Here is a 16,716-nt window from a genome sequence, read left to right on the forward strand (position 1 = left end):
TTGTGCCTGCCCAATGCGGGAGTGACTATTACCATATACTTGGTCCCGAGGTCAATATCACCCACTTCTTACAGCGCCCTGGCTGCATAAAACGCTCAGCTTTATAGTTGCTATTTTCCATTCAAATGGTGTCGCATTCCACAGAGATACACGGTATTAGATTTAGATAACTATAGAGTTCCGCAGATAATGTATACTTCTACCTTTAAAGCCTCTTTATAGAATGCGACACAAAATCTAGCCAACCCTAGTGTGATATCTAGAGAGAAGTCCATGAACCATAACTTGTCAGTTGGCCTGTGTAATACTAATACCTTTCTACGACTGCTTCGGGCCAGAAGTCGACAAGTCTACATGGAAGGACTTTGTGCGGAACAAATGAATTGCGTAGTCCACAAAGGAGCCCATGCGACATACTTACCTCTGAAATGTTACGTGAACGTGGCTGACACCGCTCGTTCCAAGTCAACGTGAGCCCTGTAACCCACGGTGCCTGATATGCCCATACAAGGAGAATGTTGAACACCTACCTTCTAGAAGTCTGCATTACCTTGGAATCTGACCAAGCCTAGTCGTTCATGCTAATGTAGGCGGCAGCGGACCTGTTAATTCAGCTCAAAAGCAACTCCAATCCGTCATGTAATCCTCGGCCTTGTCTTCCGTATCCGCTTCTTTCCATCTATCTCCTCTATCCGCGACACCGTTCTCATCAACGTACCAATTCCCTTTCTCAATCAGATCACACCAATTAACTAGGACAGCTGCCAACGGTGTGTCATGTGCCGGTAAAAAGGGGGAACACAGATGATGCCAATACAAAGCATCTCGACCTTGGCTTGTCGGTTCCAGGATGGTTCCATCGTTCATGCGCACGTAGCCATTGACTCCGACTGAAAAAGGGAGGAGTAGGGAGATGGAGTGCGTGTGCGTCCCATCCGGGGTCAAATATAAACCGGCGCGGTTGTCAAGGGTGTAGACATGTCCTCGTATGTCCTGCCATCGGTCACAATCAGACTGGGAAACGAATTGGAAGCCTTGCGTCTGTTATGAAAACAAGAGAAAGATGGGTACATGGCACATTTCGTGCTGCGGTGTCGTGATGGAGATATCGGGATGTAGTTCCGTAGTATGGCACCCATGCGCTCCACAAAGGCTTCGTTCGGAATGTCCAGTTGCGGAGCGATGGAACTAAAGGTCGGCCTCTTCGCTCGAGAAATGAATGCGCGTACGAAAGATGGGATAGCTGGATATCGCTCCAGGCTTTCGGAGGATATCAAAAAAGCGTCCATTTCTTCGTCCATCTCCTTCTGGTGGATTCCTGGGTCGTCATCTTTCCCTTGTCCCGGTAGGCGTTTAGCAATCGCGTCCACCAGATTATGCCACGCCTCCAGTGTGATCTTCAATTCTAGGTCCGTTCACTCCTGTAGCCTCCATCCCTGCGTAGTAAGGCCATCTCCCCTATCAAAGCCTGGGAATTCTACGTCGATGACGAATTTTTCGGACTCGACACAGTCCCAGTAAGTTTCCAGCGCCGTCTGAAGATCGTCCCAATCAAGCTTATCGGAATCGAGATGTGGAGTATCCATGTAGCACACTTGCTGCGTCGAATGACTGTACACAAGACCACCTGGGTCATATCCAGGACCTTGTTAGAGCAGAATGTAGTCCGCGCGTTCCTCGAAGATGCCAATCCATATGTCAGGGATCATGCGTTCAGGCGATGGCATGCCGATAAGCAAGGGGATGAAGGCCAGATGTTAATGTTTTTCGGGTACAACGATGCCGATACCTGTCAGGAAGGCTTTGAGATCATCGTCGAGTTCTATCTCGGTAAACTCGGGCACAAGAACGGGAGAGGATGGGTCTATCGAGTGCGCGGTGAACCAGCTGCGTTGGATCTGAGGTTGGCGGTCGGGTGGAAGGCGCGAACAAGCATGGGCGACGATGCGGTTGTGTAGCTCTATGCACTTTTCGACGTCCATGGTAAACGTTGGGTCGCAGAAATGTGTTGTGGGCGGAGTTTGCGTTGGTGTACACGTGTTGATGAGTTGATGTAGCCGGAAGGCACGGTTAGGAAGGCAAGAACTGACTCGGCAACACCCACCTAGAACTGTTAACCTAGAAGTCTACAGTGCCTTGGAATTCTATAGATATTTCGGTTTACACCAATGTAGACTGCAGCGCGCCTGTCTACTTTCTTCCTTGTGTGAGTTGGAGGCGTCTTAGGCATACCGAGGAACACAGGATACAGCAGGAGCAGGAATGAGAAGATGGCCTAGAAAGCAGATGAAGAAGTCGTATGGATCCACGCACTAGGTCGACCCTGCCGTTCGACAGTGGTTCCTGCCTGTGGGAGACTGGTCGCGCTTGCCAGAGCACGCGCACTCAGAACAAGCTGGGGAAAGGGCAGGCGAGCTGTCACGTCCAATCTGAAACCCTTGTCACAACCAAGACCTTGCCGGGGCAACCAGCAACACACGACCGTAACAACTGGTGCAAGGCGATTGCAGTCAAAGAACAGCCGTCTTGTGCATGAGAACAGGGTATTCGTGCTATTGGCCGTGCTAGACATGTCAAACTGCACCAGGGGACAAGCTGCTGCCATGTGACGGCTCCGGGGCGTGTGCATGGGTAGTTTACCTTGTCGGTTAGGGCAAGGCGCTTGATGCAGATAGCTAATCGCCTTCTCCTCTTCTCTCGGCCAACCTACACGCCATCGCGACGACGCTTCACAAACCTTCTACGTGATTTCCAACTGAGCAGCTGTCCAGGTACGTCACGCTCGCTCTCATTTCCCACCCGCTAGGCCGCAATCGCCGAAGCGCTGCGTGGCGCAAGCAGCACTCAGCCGCAGTTGTTGCAGCACGACCCCCGTTGCGGCCATGGTGCCTAGAGCCATAACACCCTGAAGCCGCTGTTCTCCAACTTCAATCACCGCCAGTCCAGCTCTCCATCCACATACTCACCACCTCCCTCACAGATCTTGCTGCCCCCACCGCCTCCTCAATAACCCAACCCACACGACACCATGGCCGAGATTCGACGAAAGCTCGTTATTGTCGGTGACGGCGCCTGTGGAAAGACCTGTCTGCTCATGTACGTCTTCGCGGCCTCGCCCATCTATGGCCCACGCCCCATACTACCACAAAACGAATGCTAACGGTGCTGTCTACAGCGTCTTCTCCAAGGGCACCTTCCCCGAGGTCAGTACTCGCCGCCCGCCTCGCCTGCATCCCTGAGCCGCGTCAGCCTAGCTGTTCCGCCTGCACCTCGCACCCATTTCTGCTTGCACTCCCTCCCGACGCACCCACTAATATGCCCGCCTGCAGGTCTATGTCCCCACCGTTTTCGAGAACTACGTCGCCGATGTCGAGGTCGACGGCAAGCACGTCGAGCTCGCCCTCTGGGATACCGCCGGCCAGGAAGATTACGACCGTCTGCGCCCTCTCTCCTACCCCGACTCGCACGTTATCCTGATTTGCTTCGCCATCGATTCGCCCGATTCGCTTGACAACGTCCAGGAGAAGGTACGGCAAATGCCTCACACGCGTACAAGCAGCCGCTGACAAACAACAGTGGATCTCCGAGGTTCTGCACTTCTGCCAGGGCCTTCCCATCATCCTCGTCGGATGTAAGAAGGATCTGCGCTTCGATCAGAAGACGATTGAGGAGCTACACAAGACTTCGCAGAAGCCCGTGACACCCGAGCAGGTTAGTAGCCACACTCCACCCACCCATCACCCACTAACACACCCAGGCCGAGGATGTGCGCAAGAAGATCGGTGCCCAGAAGTACCTCGAGTGCTCAGCCAAGACGAACGAGGGCGTCCGAGAAGTATTCGAGCACGCCACCCGGGCTGCCCTGTTGACCCGGAAAGAGAAGAAGACCAAGAAGTGCTTGATCTTGTAAGCCTAGACAAGACTTTGCGACGATGTAGGTCGAGAGCCGCCGCAACCGCGCGATGTTGAGCCTGGACAAGAGCAACACGGTGGCGGCTATCGGGTGTCTAATTAGTGGTCTATTTGAGAAGGAGGGCAACATGTCATGGGCCGGTAGGGGTAGCAGACGAGCCGACTCCTTCCAGTCTGCTTGCAGTCTCATCTCTGACGGCACCTATACGAGGCGTTACTGTGCTGGATCTTTTGTGTGTTTGGACCGTACATCATCTTGGGGTAGTTCATGATGGGGTTATCTTCTCAGAAAGCGTGTGGATCGAGATTGAGCAAATGGTAGGATCTTTCTAATAACCGGTGCTTTGTTTTGCTCTTATCCGTGTCTACCCATACCAATCGTTGAGCCTGTGAATTATATACATGACTATCTTGGTGACTGCTACATTGTGATCTCAACTTCTCGATGATAAAGCATAGTTCAAGACATCCACACATAAATGATAGTCAAACCTGAAACACGCCTCCCCGTCATCACATCGTGCATCCACATCCACCCTTATCTCGCACCAAACACTGCATATCCCTAGCATTATCTTCTCCTGACTCGTTCGTCACATCTCTCCACATACCAAGCCCATCTTATGCAACGCATGTACCAAGACTGTTCCTAAAGTATCCAATACTCTTGACCCGGATGTGATGTTCCGATGTACCGCCCCGCCTTTAATGCAGGCAGCGCGAGGCGAGAGGCGAGGCGAAGAGAGTCTGAGGCCTTGCTTAAGATGTGCTGGTGCTGGTGCTGGTGCTGGGCCGGTGGGTAAGCTTGGTGGGTACTCAGTAATGTGCAGTGGATAGGTGGGTAGGGCGGAAAGTGGAGATGGCTATGGGGGATCAGGCCACCAAGCTTGTGCTGGTGGTCCGGTGTCTGCACTGTCTGCTTGACGGTAGATGTGAGAGGTTTCCTGATGGTGGTCAAAGTATATATACTGCTTCCTTGGGATGTTGGAGATGTAAATCTTTATGATGCGTGGAGATATGCATGTATGTATCTACGATGTGTCCGCCTAGTGTCTCTCCAAGACCAGATTGCTGGCTGTGTATGCCAGGCCAATAATGCCGTGTCCCTGAACACCGTGCTAGTAATGCTATCCGTACCCAAATCCCATATGCTACATGAAAATCGAAAGCGCTGCAAATGCTCCAACGAGCGCAAAGAAGGACGTCGAAGTCGACGACTTCGTAGCAGCACCCTCCTGATTCTGAGGCTGCCCACCACCCGGTGTAGTCTCGCTCGCTCCTCCGGTCCCAGTCGCTGTTCGAGATGCTGAAGGCGATGCTGTACCTGTTGCGACCAAGTCAGTCAATGTTACTTCAGTGTACAAGGTCAAAACATACCACTAGTCCCCTCACTCTCAGCAACAACATCCTGCTCCACTCCCAATACCCCCAGTCCCACTCTACTCCCCTCGAAATCAAAAACACTATAAACGTTCTTAAGAAAGACGTCACCAACCAACCACTGATTGTCGCCAAACGTCTTCCTGCCTACGATATTACTCCTGCACAACTCCGATCCGTCATCCTTATCTCCTACCCAATCCGCCGTGGAGATGTTGTATACACGATCGTTGAACGAGAATTGTATGACGGCGCTCGTGTCACAGGGCACGGAGAACGTCTCGCCGTCCTGTTCAAACCCCTGGATTTGGGAATGTAGAGCCAGTGCATCTGGTTCAGGAATAAGGATGAAACTTGTGCCCGTATCCATAATCGCCGTTCGCTCAGCTCCAGTGGTAAGGTTAGCAGGTTTCCCATCTACACCAGCATCTTGCAACGGTATCTCCCAGAACCCACTCTCATTGTCCACACACTCCACGTAATTCAACTCGCCGGTAAACCGCTCTTTATTCACTTCTCCCAAATTCAACTCTCCATCCAACTTGCCATCCTCCCCCCGGCTCAAATGTATACCATAGAGTTTCGCGCCGATGAGGTCCTGACTGGAGAGCAAGTCCATGATCTGCGGTGCGGCGATGTCATCGTTGCTTGTGCCTTGGACGCCGCGGCCGATGCCGAGGATGCCGTCCATGGGGTATGCGCGGAATTCATCGGATACGTTTGTTGCGAGGCCGAATGTGAGGGTGGGGGAGAGGGAGGGGCCGAGGTGGAGTACGTCGGTTGCGAGGTGGCCCGAGGAGGAACCTGTGCCGTAGGTTACGCTGAAGGGGGTTGTTGCGTCGGTCTGGGGTTATATTAGTACTTGTATTCATGTGTGACCTGACAAAAGAGTTCCAAGGTGAAGAGAGATAGGAATGGGAGGCATAACGTACTTTCAGCGTACTCGAATCCGCCGTCCCGAAAGTCGCATGCGTCTTACACGCTTCGCTGTCGCACTCCTCGCTCATAACCCAGGTGTTACTCGCTGCTGAATCCAGCAGCAGATGGTATTCATCCGTGCTATCGCCGAACGTTACGGCGACCATGTAGCTGAGATCACCACCATCTTGGTCTATAGCTACACTGTTTTTCTGGCTAGGGTTGTTCGAGTTGACAATGTTGTAGACGTTTTGGCGGGAACGTAGAGAAGGTGTGCGTATGCGACGGAGCGGGAGCGTTACAGAGCGCGTGGTGCCTGCTTGAGAGGACGGTGGTTGTGGGGAGGTTCGGTGCGAGTGCGTTGAAGTGGAGGCTGTCTTGCCGGAGGTATAGTGGTAAGGGTAGAATGCTGTCGCTGTGGGTAGGATTGCTGCCGTTGAGAGCGCGAGCCAGGTTGGTAGGTAGGTGTGCATGGTGTTTGTGACGTCGGTGTCTAGAGTCTGAGCTCTTTAGTCCTTTTGCCTTCCCAATTGCTCCGTGACCTTCTCTCGAGGAATGATGGTATGAATCTCGATTACCAGCAAGCCAGATGCGATGTTGTTAATGCGTCCCGTTCGCCTTCAGTCGCGAACGAATCCAGCCCAATCCAATCGCAAGAAACGAATGTAAATAACAAGGCGCAGTAAACGTATACACAAGAAGAAGAAAAATAACGAGTACGCAATACCCGCCTGAACGAGTGGTACCTAGGTAGGACGTGCGGCTGAAAAGAAGGACAATGCGGGTATGATCATCCAAAGGGTACAAGTAAACAATCCCTCAAGCTTTCCAAACGCCACGGAATTCCGAAGTTATCGTGAACAAGAAGAGAAGAAACGGAGAGTAGTTCAGACGAAAGAAAGCACCAACGCCATCGCGCCATCCACCACGCAAGCTTCACCCAACATGACGTCCTTGGCTTTCTCTCCTTCCCTATCACGATCGATACCTGTGCAGCGGACGCGCAACCCGGCGAGCCAAACCATGTGGGGCGCGCTAACGCCATCGTGTTTACCCCTGGAACCGACGTTCGTTTGAAACGGCGAGTTCATGTCAGACAGGACCAATGACAGCTGCATGATGTAGCAATCTGGATTGGTCGTCTGGCATCTGGCATCTGGCATCTTCCTCGTTGGGAGGCGATGACGGGTTCAAGGCGTTGATTTGTTGGTTGGCAGAGCTGAGGTAGACGATCGTGGGGAGGGGAGGTGGGCTTGGCGTAATGCGATGGGTGACGGAGAGGCCGAAGGGGGACGATCGGTTTGGGAGTGAAGTGTCTTGATTATGCGATGGTTCTGGGCGATGGGAGAGTCTTGGCAACACTGCGATTGTTTGTACATGAGACGGTGTGTCTATGACGGGTTCATTCAAATGTTTCTATGAGATCTGGCTGCGGAAATTTTGACATGTACTATTTCGCACCCGCCTGAATCATCTCTGGTGCTTTCTTCACACCCACTACCTTCTTTGCCTCCATAATCTCCAGCCTGCTGAGACCCATCCCGCTCAGATACTCGTTGAAGCTGCCAAGGACCTTCTCAAGACCTTGTCTGAGACATTCTCTTGCTTCATCTACTTCAGGCACCTTCCTCCTCTCCGCTTCTGGCTTCCCGTTTGTCTCCTTGTCACTCCAATGGATAGGGGCTGTGTCCATGTACTCATCGATCTTCTTCAGCGCAACAGTGAATATACGCACTATGCTTGGGATTCCTTGGTGAAAACGTCCTAAGCTGTCTTCGGCAAGAGAAAATACCGCAAGACTTGCGAGTGCAGTCGCGGCATTGCAAACTTGGGAAAGTTGAGAGTAAGGTGCGCCGAGAACGACAATGTTCGATGTCCGTTGGAAGGACTGTTGGAATAGCAAGCCAACCGGGGAAGAAACAAGCTTGTTGTAATAAGTCGTGAAGAACGACTCAGCTTCCCTGGCACCTTCTTGGGCCTTCTTCATTCCTCTGTTGATGGCTTCCCGACTGTATGCTTGCTGTGCGTTTCCTGGGGCGCTGTGTGACTTTGCAATACCGGCGGTTGCAGCTTCGACTTGTTCCCACCTGGTATTTGGTTTTGGTGGGGCAGCAGCAATCGGCTTGTCGTCCTTCAGGGGTTGTGCAATACGAGGAACCAGACTGATAGGCCCGGTTGGCTTGTCTTGACTTGATGCGTCGCTGGGCTGGTAGGCTGGATCGAGACCAGCACTGACGCGGTCGATAAGCCACTTGAGCTGTCCCAAGCAGATATCCGTAACTTGCTGATGTGTCGGGGCCTTTTTACGATCCATCTCGCTGTAGATAGTCTTGCGCCGCTCGGGAAAGGCGTCGGTGATGAGGGCTAGCTCCCAGAAAGCGATGGCCTGAGTGTGTTAGCAATGAACGTAGTAGTCGTTTCGCTTCCTCTTACCCTGACAGTATCTTTCTTCGACTTGAGTCCGTTCAGAAGGGATCCATTGGGGTCGGTAGAGTCGTTCGTGATGGGCACATCGTTCTTCAAGGGCTCTTGTGCAAGGTACACATCGAAGGTCTTGTTGACAAACTCCCAGAGCACAACTAGAAGCGTTCCTTCTGTGACGAACATGAAGCACAGAGGCAGGAATGGAGCAAGTCCTGTAGGTGTGGAAGTCTTGGACAAGCTCCAGAGGTATCGACTGAAGCTGTAGTAGTAGCTCCAGATCAGATTTCGGGTTCCGAGATAGTACAGACAGAAACCGGCAGCTGCAATGACCGAAGCCAAGAAGGTCGACTGTGTTGCAATGCCCTTGAGCGATCTCGCAAGGATATGTCTGGGCTTGGGCCCCCGTCGTGCTGGTGTGGAAGTGGTCGCGTCACTCCGCTCCTTCTTAGGCTTCATCGCCTGCAACTCAATCTTGTCGTAGTCCCTCCATAAGTGTACTCCAGATTGTGCTGCGGAGAGGAGGTAGAAGAGGTAGCGCAGGTAGAGCGGCCTCTCGTTCAGTCGAAATCGCTCGTGCATGCGGCCTGCCTCAATGAAGTTGAGCCTTGCTTGGGTGCCCCGCGACCAGATATATGTTTCGACAAACAGCATCGCGGAGAAAGCGTAGGCGATGAGCGTGATCAGCGTCGCAGGGCGGAAGAAGTATTTCGTGAACGTCTCGGCTCGGGTCTGTGTTTGGCGTCGGCCAACATGCCACTGGGCGACGCGAAGGACGTAGATGGAAAGGGCGGAGAGAAATATAAGGAGGGTTCGAATGCCAGTGAGGCCTAGAGGAAACCACAGCCATAGCACTGTTTCTGTTAGTAGGTGTGTATGGATTTCATTCAGCATCTCTCACTGTTGTCCCATTCTCCCATCCAGCACGCGATCGCATAGCATAGCAGCAGCGTGTATCGACTGGCCTTGTTGAATCTCCGGTGCAGAGCTGGCGTCAGGTAGTCTCTGTACGGGCGCACTTGCGTTCCCAGCGGTGCGAGCGCCATGTTTGCGACAGTTCGGGGCGGAGAGAGCGTATGAGTGAGGGACTGGCTATATCATAGCAAAGAAACAGAAGGATGGCGTCGCGCCAAGAGTAATTCGAACGCGCTGGTGCGGCAGTCTGGAGTACTGCAGCGATGAAAGCTGCCCGACTTTGTTCAAACAAACATTGTTGATCGGCGCAGCTACCACTTCGTCGCCGACAGCTGCACGCTTACCTAAGGGATCCGCTTGTGCCTTGTGCCATGTGCCCTAGCCGCGGTCCTTCGTCATCGCCGCAGGAACCACCGAGCACCAACCTCCAGGTAGCCACGATTGGACTTGCGTACTAGGCTGCAACAACTCCACACACGATCGCATAGCTTCGTACATCTTCCAGACACTCTTCTACAAGACCATCGAGTGCCGTCTCTCGTATCCGGCACCATGTCGTTCCAACGCTCCAGCGCCCTCGAATCGCAACCCACGACATGGCGAAGGGACGACGATCCGTCATACGCCGATGACCCAGAGTTCCGCGACTTCGCCGACAAGCTTTCCGACGACCTCTTTGCCTTGACCCGCAACGTTGCCCGTCTGTCGCAAGAGACGGGCAAGCTAGGGACCAAGCACGAGACCGCCCGTGTTCGCGAGCGCGTGAAGACGACTGTCGAGGAGACATCGGAGAAGTTCAAAGAGCTTGGCGAGGGATTGAAGAAGATCACAACCTGGCCCGATGTTGGCGTACGGATACCTCGTTCTTGAGATGGAAGTCGGTAGCTAACAGACGACAGCCCTCGCAAAAGTTCACGCAATCGAAGCTTCAGCGCGAATTCAAAGCAACACTCACCGAGTTCCAACACCTCCAGAAGCAAGCCTTAGAGAAAGAGAAGCAGTCGGCACAAGCGGCACGCACAGCCCTGCAAGACGTATCATCGCCAAGCGAAGAGCGGGGAGGAGACTTTGGGCAACAACAAGAGCAGGAACAGCTGCGCTTGGCGAACCAGGATGAGGTCGACTTCCAGGAGTCGATGATCATCGAGCGCGAGTCCGAGATCCGTAACATCGAGCAGTCGGTTGGGGAACTCAACGAGCTGTTCCGTGATGTTGCGCATATGGTGCACGAGCAGGGCGCTCAACTCGACATCATCGAGGAGAACGTCGAGGTCACGCACGACGCGTCGCGAGGTGCACACGTGAATCTCAAGCAGGCGAGTAACTACCAGAAGAGCGCGAGGAGTAAGGCGTGCATTCTGCTACTCATTCTCGCCATTGTTTTGGTCATCATTATTCTTGCCGTCGTTTTGGACTAGATGATACGTGCATCATCTTTGTCATGGTTGGTTCTATCTGGTTTCGGCGTTGCATTGTACATCTGGGGGGATCTTATACCATGGTGCATCTCATTGCAAATTTCTGTCGTTTTCGAATCGTGTTTTTTACCAGCTATGAAGTTTGGCTGTCTACCGTATGCTTTGCAGTGGCTTTTGTGTTAGCCAAGTCATATCTAATCAATGTTTAACATTTCCTCACTCACTCTTGTGTATCTTTCCTGCGTTGGTCGCTCGCTCTTTCCTCCACATGCGGCTCTGGTTACGACTCACCTCGCTGAGAAGGCGCGCTACGGAAACTTGCTCTCATTTCTCCCACCACTGACTGTCACTTCGCGTCTCTACTCTGACACCTTTCGTATCTGATCCAGAGAACGCGATCAGGACTCGACAAGAGTGAGGGCGACGGATTACCTCGCTTTCCATTTCCCTCAGCTCCACGAGTATTCAAGTCTCATTGCATCGCTATGCAGGCCTACGCCGCCACTCTCAGAGATCAGCAGAAAGCTGTGCCCCCTTCTCCGAAGCCTATGCCACCTCTTGATAGGGACAAGGCTACGCCCCCACTCCACAGGTACGTACCTTCCATTGGCATGCGAGCCAGAACTAATCTGTATTCAGTGCCGCTGCACAGGTCGGCGGTTCAGCCAACGTTGTCATCGAGATCGGCTCAGTACCCACCAAATACTACGTCCAGAAGGCTTTCCTCGTGCATTACTCCGACTACTTTCGCAAAGCATTGAGTGGTACCTGGAAAGAAGCCGAGGACGGAGTCGTGAAGCTCGTCGACGTGGAGCCAGCCGTTTTCAACCTCTTCCTGGAGTGGCTGTATACCCAACAGGTTCCCAACGACTGCTCTGAATACAACCGCATTGCAAATGCAGGATTGAAGTTCAGTTTCAGCAACACTGGAGACCTTTGGAAGATCAAGCTATACGTGTTCGTGGACCGTTTTGCAGTCCCCACACTGCGGACGGCTTTGAATCGGCAGATAGTCAACGACCCTGATGCTATTTCACGAATAACATGGGACCACATAACCATCACGTACGCCTTCGACAACCTTCCATCAACAGATCCACTTCTAGATCTGTTCGTGGATCGCTACTACATGGAATGGAATGGATGGGGTTCGATGCAGAGCTTGCCGCATGACTTCCTACACCGATTTTTGCAGAGGGTAGGGGGTGAGCGTGCTCGGGGCCGCAAAGTGGTCTCAGAGATGTTCAAGATGGACTTCTGCATCTATCATGAGCATGCGACTGATGCGGAAAAGAGCTCCTGTTCCCACAAGTCAAGCTTGGGTGACGGAAACCTCGCGTTGATGCGGCCTATCAGGAGCGAGACACGCCTACAGAGCATGTTCTTTTCCTCACGTCCAGCGACTTCTGCTTCGTAGCTCCAGGTCGGATAACGTTCCACATTCTGTACGGGTATCTACATAACACTCTGTAATTTAGCTAGCCATCCGCTTTATGCGCTGTTGATGGGTTCGCCCTTCTCATCAATCAAACTCTCATCAGTCTTAACTGGACCTTCGCCCACGCCTGTCAAGATGACCCTGCTAACACCCTCCTCCAAAAATGTGATAGCCGGGCCGGCGTCAAACTTGACCTTCTCAAGCGCGTCGGCGTTGGCCTGGATTGCTTGACCCCTCTCGCCTTGCCATCCGTCCTTCTCGTTCAGGATCTGCTTAAACAGACCAGCAACCTCCTTCTCATTCTCCTCAAGGTAGTACACAACAGCGTTTGGGCCCGCATCGAAAGTGTACGCAGCGATGATCTTTCCAGCCGCAGCATTGATGCTCTCAACAACCTTGATAGCCGCTCGGGAAACATCGTTCAAGTAGAAGATCGGAGGGAAGGTATCGAGGCAAGTAGCGTGGAAAGAGTTGCTGTCCATCATGGTAAGCTTGCCAAAGGCCTCAAAGTCCTTGTCCTGGATAGCCTTCTGCATCTCCTTCATACGCTTCGGCACAGTCTCTGTAGCTCTCGACTGGAACAGGCTAGATGTAGCAACAGTGATCTGCATACCAGAGGTACTTGACACACCCTTCTTGGCTGCGCTAACAACCAGGATAACAGCGCGCATGTTGGGCCAGTGGCTTGCAGGCGCAACCTGGAACGCAACACTGTCACTGCCATCCGAAGCGGAGCCTTGTTCCCAGCCTACATATCCGCCGAAAAGCGAGCGGCATGCGGAGCCAGAGCCCTGCCTCGCGATACGGGAGAGGTCGGTTGGCGAAGAGGGAAGCTCGTAGAGGTTTGCAATTGCGCGGACAAGAGCAGCGAAACCAGCGGCTGAACTAGCCAGTCCAGCAGCAGTGGGGAAGTTGTTCTCGGAAACGATGCGCAGAGGGAGGTCGGCGAGTTTTGGAAGGCTAGAATCCTTCTCCTCGAGCTGCTTCCTCAGTGCCCTCAGCTCCCTGAAGCAAGCTTGTGTCCTAGCACCAGAAACATCCTGCGATTGGCCGTTCAGGAGAAGCGTATCCTCTTTCGGGTAGGTGGACGAGCACGACGCGGTGGTGTGGGTGCGGAGGTCGGACTGCGCGAGGGTGACGCTGAGGGAGGAGTTGGTCGGGAGGTTGAGCTTGGGGTCGCGCTTTCCCCAGTATTTGATTACGGCGATGTTGACGGGGGCGGTGGTGCTGGCACGGTGGATGTCGGACATTTTGACGTTTGCTATAAGAGAAGGAGTGGAAGGAAAGAAGCAAAACACTGAGGGTAGCGGTGAAAGTCAAGGGGCTTGGTGGGGTTTAATGTTTATATGCAGGGTCTAGTTGGATGCGGTCTAGAAAGCGCGGATCTAGGACAGTAACTCAAGACAGCGGGATTATTTGCGCAATGACATGTTAGACAGGTTCAATCTTGGAAATTGGCCGTCTACCATAGACTATTCTCCGGCTTGAGAAAGAAACGCTCCTCGACGCTGTCTGAAGCGGTGGAAAGCGGTAGTCCAAGGCCAGCCAATCAGACCCACCTGATTCCCGCAAAGGCCCGTGCCCAACATTTCTCGATGGCTTCCGTCACCATCCCGAGTTTCTCGGAATCCGACAAATCCAACCTCACACATCTCCACCACGATGTCCTCGCAAGACGACCCAGCAGCCGCCTGCCCCGTCGACCACAAGACACGCGAAGCATGGCTCGCCCAAGCGCGCGCCCAAAACGGCACCACACCACCAAATCCCCATAGCACACCCATTCCAACACCTGCCGCCGCCCCGCCAGCACCCTCCCAATCCGCCGTGCAGCAATCCTGCGACTCCTCCTCCCTTGACCAAAGCACCACGTCGCCACCTCCATCAAGCACAAGCATCCTCTCGCAAATACGCCTCGGTACCGACCGCGAAGTAAGCACAATACCACGCGCCCTCCCCGACCAAATCGCATCGAAACCCGCCCCAGATGCGCGCCCCGCCAACAACGAGCGTGATACAGGCTCGGACAAGAAAACTGGAAACTGGATCTACCCATCCGAGCAAATGTTCTTCGACGCCATGCGCCGCAAATCCTACGACCCGTCCGCGCCCGACATGCGCACCATAGTGCCCATCCACAACGCCGTCAACGAACGCGCCTGGCACGAGATCAAGACCTGGGAAAGCGGTCGCGGCGCCGAGAAATGCGGCGGGCCCAAACTCGCTTCTTTCTCCGGGTTAAGCACGAGTTTAACGCCTAGGGCACGATGGAAGAGTCTGATGGGGTACCAGCCGCCGTTTGATCGACACGATTGGGTGGTGGATCGGTGTGGGACGAAGGTTGAGTATGTTATTGATTTTTATGCAGGGAGGGATGAGGGGAAGGTGGGGAAGGCGTTGAACTTTTATTTGGATGTTAGGCCCAAGTTGAATAGTTGGGAGGGGGTTAAGATGAGGATAGCGAGGTTTTGGGGGTTTTAGATACGAGACGTAGGGAAAAGTTGGGGGTTGTAGGATAGGTTTGTATATGTGTAAGATTAGTTAGCCTGGATGGAGGTATAGACATGATGTTGATGAGTATGGATGGATGTATATATGAACGCGAACGGAATAGAGTAACTTCGCTCAAGAAGGGAATCCTGCGCCTAGACGCGCAGTTGATGCTACCATACGCCTCTGTACGCCATGCGTCCATCTGAGACTGAATTATATCCCCAGAACAACTCCTTCCAAGAACCACTCCTACCACCCTCCAACATCAAGATGCGTACAACCAAACGTGCAACAAAGTCTACCCTGAAGCAGAACGCACTCATCCTAACAACCTCCTGACCTAATAAACATCCACGCCCAACTTCCTCAACTTATTACAATTCTTCAACTCCATATTCCGTGCCTTATTCATGGCCTCCTGATCCACACTAAACCATCCCTGCGCCTCTTCCATCGCCCTCCTCTGGCGCACCCTCTCATTCTGACACCTCGTATTCGTAATATGCACATACTGATTCTCGGCTACATCATCCAACTTGCGCCATTTCTTCGGCGTATAGTCATGCACTTCCTTGGGGTCGACGTAGTAATCTATCTTTATCCGTGTGGACACGCGCTTGAGTGTGTTGGGGGAGCGTGGGGTTTCGAAGACGAGACTCGGGCTTGCGGAGGTGGAGGTTGAGCCGGAGAAGAGGGAGGAGAGCAGGGGGAGGACGAAGAGGAAGAGTAGGGGGAGTAGGTTGGCGAAGGCGGAGGTGAGGTTTTGTTGGCCTTCGCTGCCGGGGGGGACGGCGGTTCCGGGGCGTCTGCGTGGGCGACCGCCGCCGAATTGGTGGACGCGTACGCCGGGGCCGCCGCCGAGGTTGAAGACGAATCCTGGGCCTGTGTCCATGCCGCCTGCGGTGTGTTAGTTCGTCGTCGTCTTCTGGTAGTTCTTGTCATGCCGTATGAACCTCGGCCTCAAGACCGAGGTTTCTAGGTATGGGAAAACGTACCGAAAGGCCCCCCAAACGCACCCCCAAAGAATTGTCTAAACAACTCTTCAGGCGTCATCTCCTCCTCAAACCCACCCCCTCTCCTCGCAAACCCATTCCCAAACGGACTCGCCCCGCCCCCTCCATTCGCACTCGCATGCGCCCGAGGATCAAACCGCGCATCCGGATCTCCGCCAAACTGATCGTACTTCTTCTTCTTGTCCGGATCACTCAGCACCTGGAATGCCTTGCTCACCAGCTTGAACGCCTCGTCCGCGCCGTCGTACCCGTTCTTGTCTGGATGCGTGAGGAGGGAGAGCTTGCGGTATGCTTTTTTGATATCCGAGTCTGAACAGCTGGCTTTTACTTCTTCGAGCCCGAGGATCTTGTAATATGCGGTTGGCGCGCAAGATTTGATGCGTACTACGGCGGCTTTTTGCTCCACGGTGAAGGCTCGGCCGGCGCTGCCATCGTGGTGGTCTCGCGATTTGGCGTCTGAGCCAGAGGTTTTGCCCGACATTGTGTGGTGTGCGTGGGTTGGTGTGTGGGGTGTTGGTTTGTTGTGTGGAGGGTAATCGTGCTGCCGCGGGCGGGCAGCGGTGGGGGTGGGAGGCCGATGCGCAAGTGTGAACGGCCGGTATTAATGCGGCGGTGATGGCGATGGGTGTGCGTCGACGAGAATATCGTCCGGGGACTGGGTGGTGGTTGTATTAGTCGTTTAAGCGTTATCTGTTGTCTGTCGAAGTTCGCGAGTCCCGGAGGCCAGTTTCCATGTGCTGGGTTGGCACGGGCTGGCGGTCCACTTGCCGGACCAACGTCATGGTCTTCACCAATCTCAACCCATGTA

At 53.5% G+C, this 16,716-nt stretch overlaps 9 protein-coding genes across 9 annotated transcripts; 4 read left to right on the plus strand and 5 right to left on the minus strand.

The window, feature by feature from the left end:
* Nucleotides 1-545: 545 nt before the first annotated feature.
* Nucleotides 546-998, minus strand: BKA58DRAFT_118300 (uncharacterized protein). Its single transcript, XM_046164089.1, has one exon. The coding sequence runs from the start codon at nt 865-867 to the stop codon at nt 616-618; it is 252 nt and encodes an 83-aa protein (XP_046027244.1). The 5' UTR covers nt 868-998; the 3' UTR covers nt 546-615.
* A 2,030-nt stretch (nt 999-3,028) lies between these two features.
* Nucleotides 3,029-3,910, plus strand: BKA58DRAFT_437254 (GTP-binding protein rho1 precursor; the record flags this gene model as incomplete). The annotated part of the gene is made up of 5 exons (XM_046173473.1): nt 3,029-3,096; nt 3,176-3,203; nt 3,330-3,527; nt 3,577-3,711; nt 3,758-3,910. The coding sequence occupies 5 exons, from the start codon at nt 3,029-3,031 to the stop codon at nt 3,908-3,910; spliced, it is 582 nt and encodes a 193-aa protein (XP_046027245.1).
* Nucleotides 3,911-4,906: 996 nt separating this feature from the next.
* On the minus strand, nt 4,907-6,839 carry BKA58DRAFT_118346 (rhizopuspepsin-1 precursor). Its single transcript, XM_046164092.1, has 3 exons — nt 6,225-6,839; nt 5,290-6,136; nt 4,907-5,236 (listed from the first exon to the last, which is right to left on the minus strand). The coding sequence occupies exons 1-3, from the start codon at nt 6,681-6,683 to the stop codon at nt 5,064-5,066; spliced, it is 1,479 nt and encodes a 492-aa protein (XP_046027246.1). The 5' UTR covers nt 6,684-6,839; the 3' UTR covers nt 4,907-5,063.
* A 750-nt stretch (nt 6,840-7,589) lies between these two features.
* On the minus strand, nt 7,590-9,840 carry BKA58DRAFT_356624 (nucleoporin protein Ndc1-Nup). The gene is made up of 3 exons (XM_046168662.1): nt 9,533-9,840; nt 8,644-9,485; nt 7,590-8,596 (listed from the first exon to the last, which is right to left on the minus strand). The coding sequence occupies exons 1-3, from the start codon at nt 9,675-9,677 to the stop codon at nt 7,661-7,663; spliced, it is 1,923 nt and encodes a 640-aa protein (XP_046027247.1). The 5' UTR covers nt 9,678-9,840; the 3' UTR covers nt 7,590-7,660.
* Nucleotides 9,841-9,947: 107 nt separating this feature from the next.
* BKA58DRAFT_118373 (t-SNARE) lies at nt 9,948-11,207 on the plus strand. The gene is made up of 2 exons (XM_046164093.1): nt 9,948-10,395; nt 10,446-11,207. The coding sequence occupies exons 1-2, from the start codon at nt 10,099-10,101 to the stop codon at nt 10,962-10,964; spliced, it is 816 nt and encodes a 271-aa protein (XP_046027248.1). The 5' UTR covers nt 9,948-10,098; the 3' UTR covers nt 10,965-11,207.
* On the plus strand, nt 11,208-12,418 carry BKA58DRAFT_118374 (uncharacterized protein). Its single transcript, XM_046164094.1, has 2 exons — nt 11,208-11,556; nt 11,604-12,418. Exons 1-2 carry the CDS (start codon nt 11,450-11,452, stop codon nt 12,379-12,381), a joined length of 885 nt encoding a protein of 294 aa, XP_046027249.1. The 5' UTR covers nt 11,208-11,449; the 3' UTR covers nt 12,382-12,418.
* On the minus strand, nt 12,241-13,947 carry BKA58DRAFT_118382 (diphosphomevalonate decarboxylase). Its single transcript, XM_046164097.1, has one exon. The coding sequence runs from the start codon at nt 13,650-13,652 to the stop codon at nt 12,456-12,458; it is 1,197 nt and encodes a 398-aa protein (XP_046027250.1). The 5' UTR covers nt 13,653-13,947; the 3' UTR covers nt 12,241-12,455.
* Nucleotides 13,946-15,059, plus strand: BKA58DRAFT_118376 (cytochrome c1 heme lyase). Its single transcript, XM_046164095.1, has one exon. The coding sequence runs from the start codon at nt 14,065-14,067 to the stop codon at nt 14,881-14,883; it is 819 nt and encodes a 272-aa protein (XP_046027251.1). The 5' UTR covers nt 13,946-14,064; the 3' UTR covers nt 14,884-15,059.
* Nucleotides 15,060-16,618, minus strand: BKA58DRAFT_118380 (uncharacterized protein). Its single transcript, XM_046164096.1, has 2 exons — nt 15,891-16,618; nt 15,060-15,792 (listed from the first exon to the last, which is right to left on the minus strand). Exons 1-2 carry the CDS (start codon nt 16,387-16,389, stop codon nt 15,236-15,238), a joined length of 1,056 nt encoding a protein of 351 aa, XP_046027252.1. The 5' UTR covers nt 16,390-16,618; the 3' UTR covers nt 15,060-15,235.
* Between the last annotated feature and the right edge of the window lie 98 nt (nt 16,619-16,716).

Source organism: Alternaria rosae (genome assembly GCF_020736505.1).
Source record: "Alternaria rosae strain MPI-PUGE-AT-0040 chromosome Unknown BKA58scaffold_3, whole genome shotgun sequence".
NCBI lineage: Eukaryota > Fungi > Ascomycota > Dothideomycetes > Pleosporales > Pleosporaceae > Alternaria > Alternaria rosae.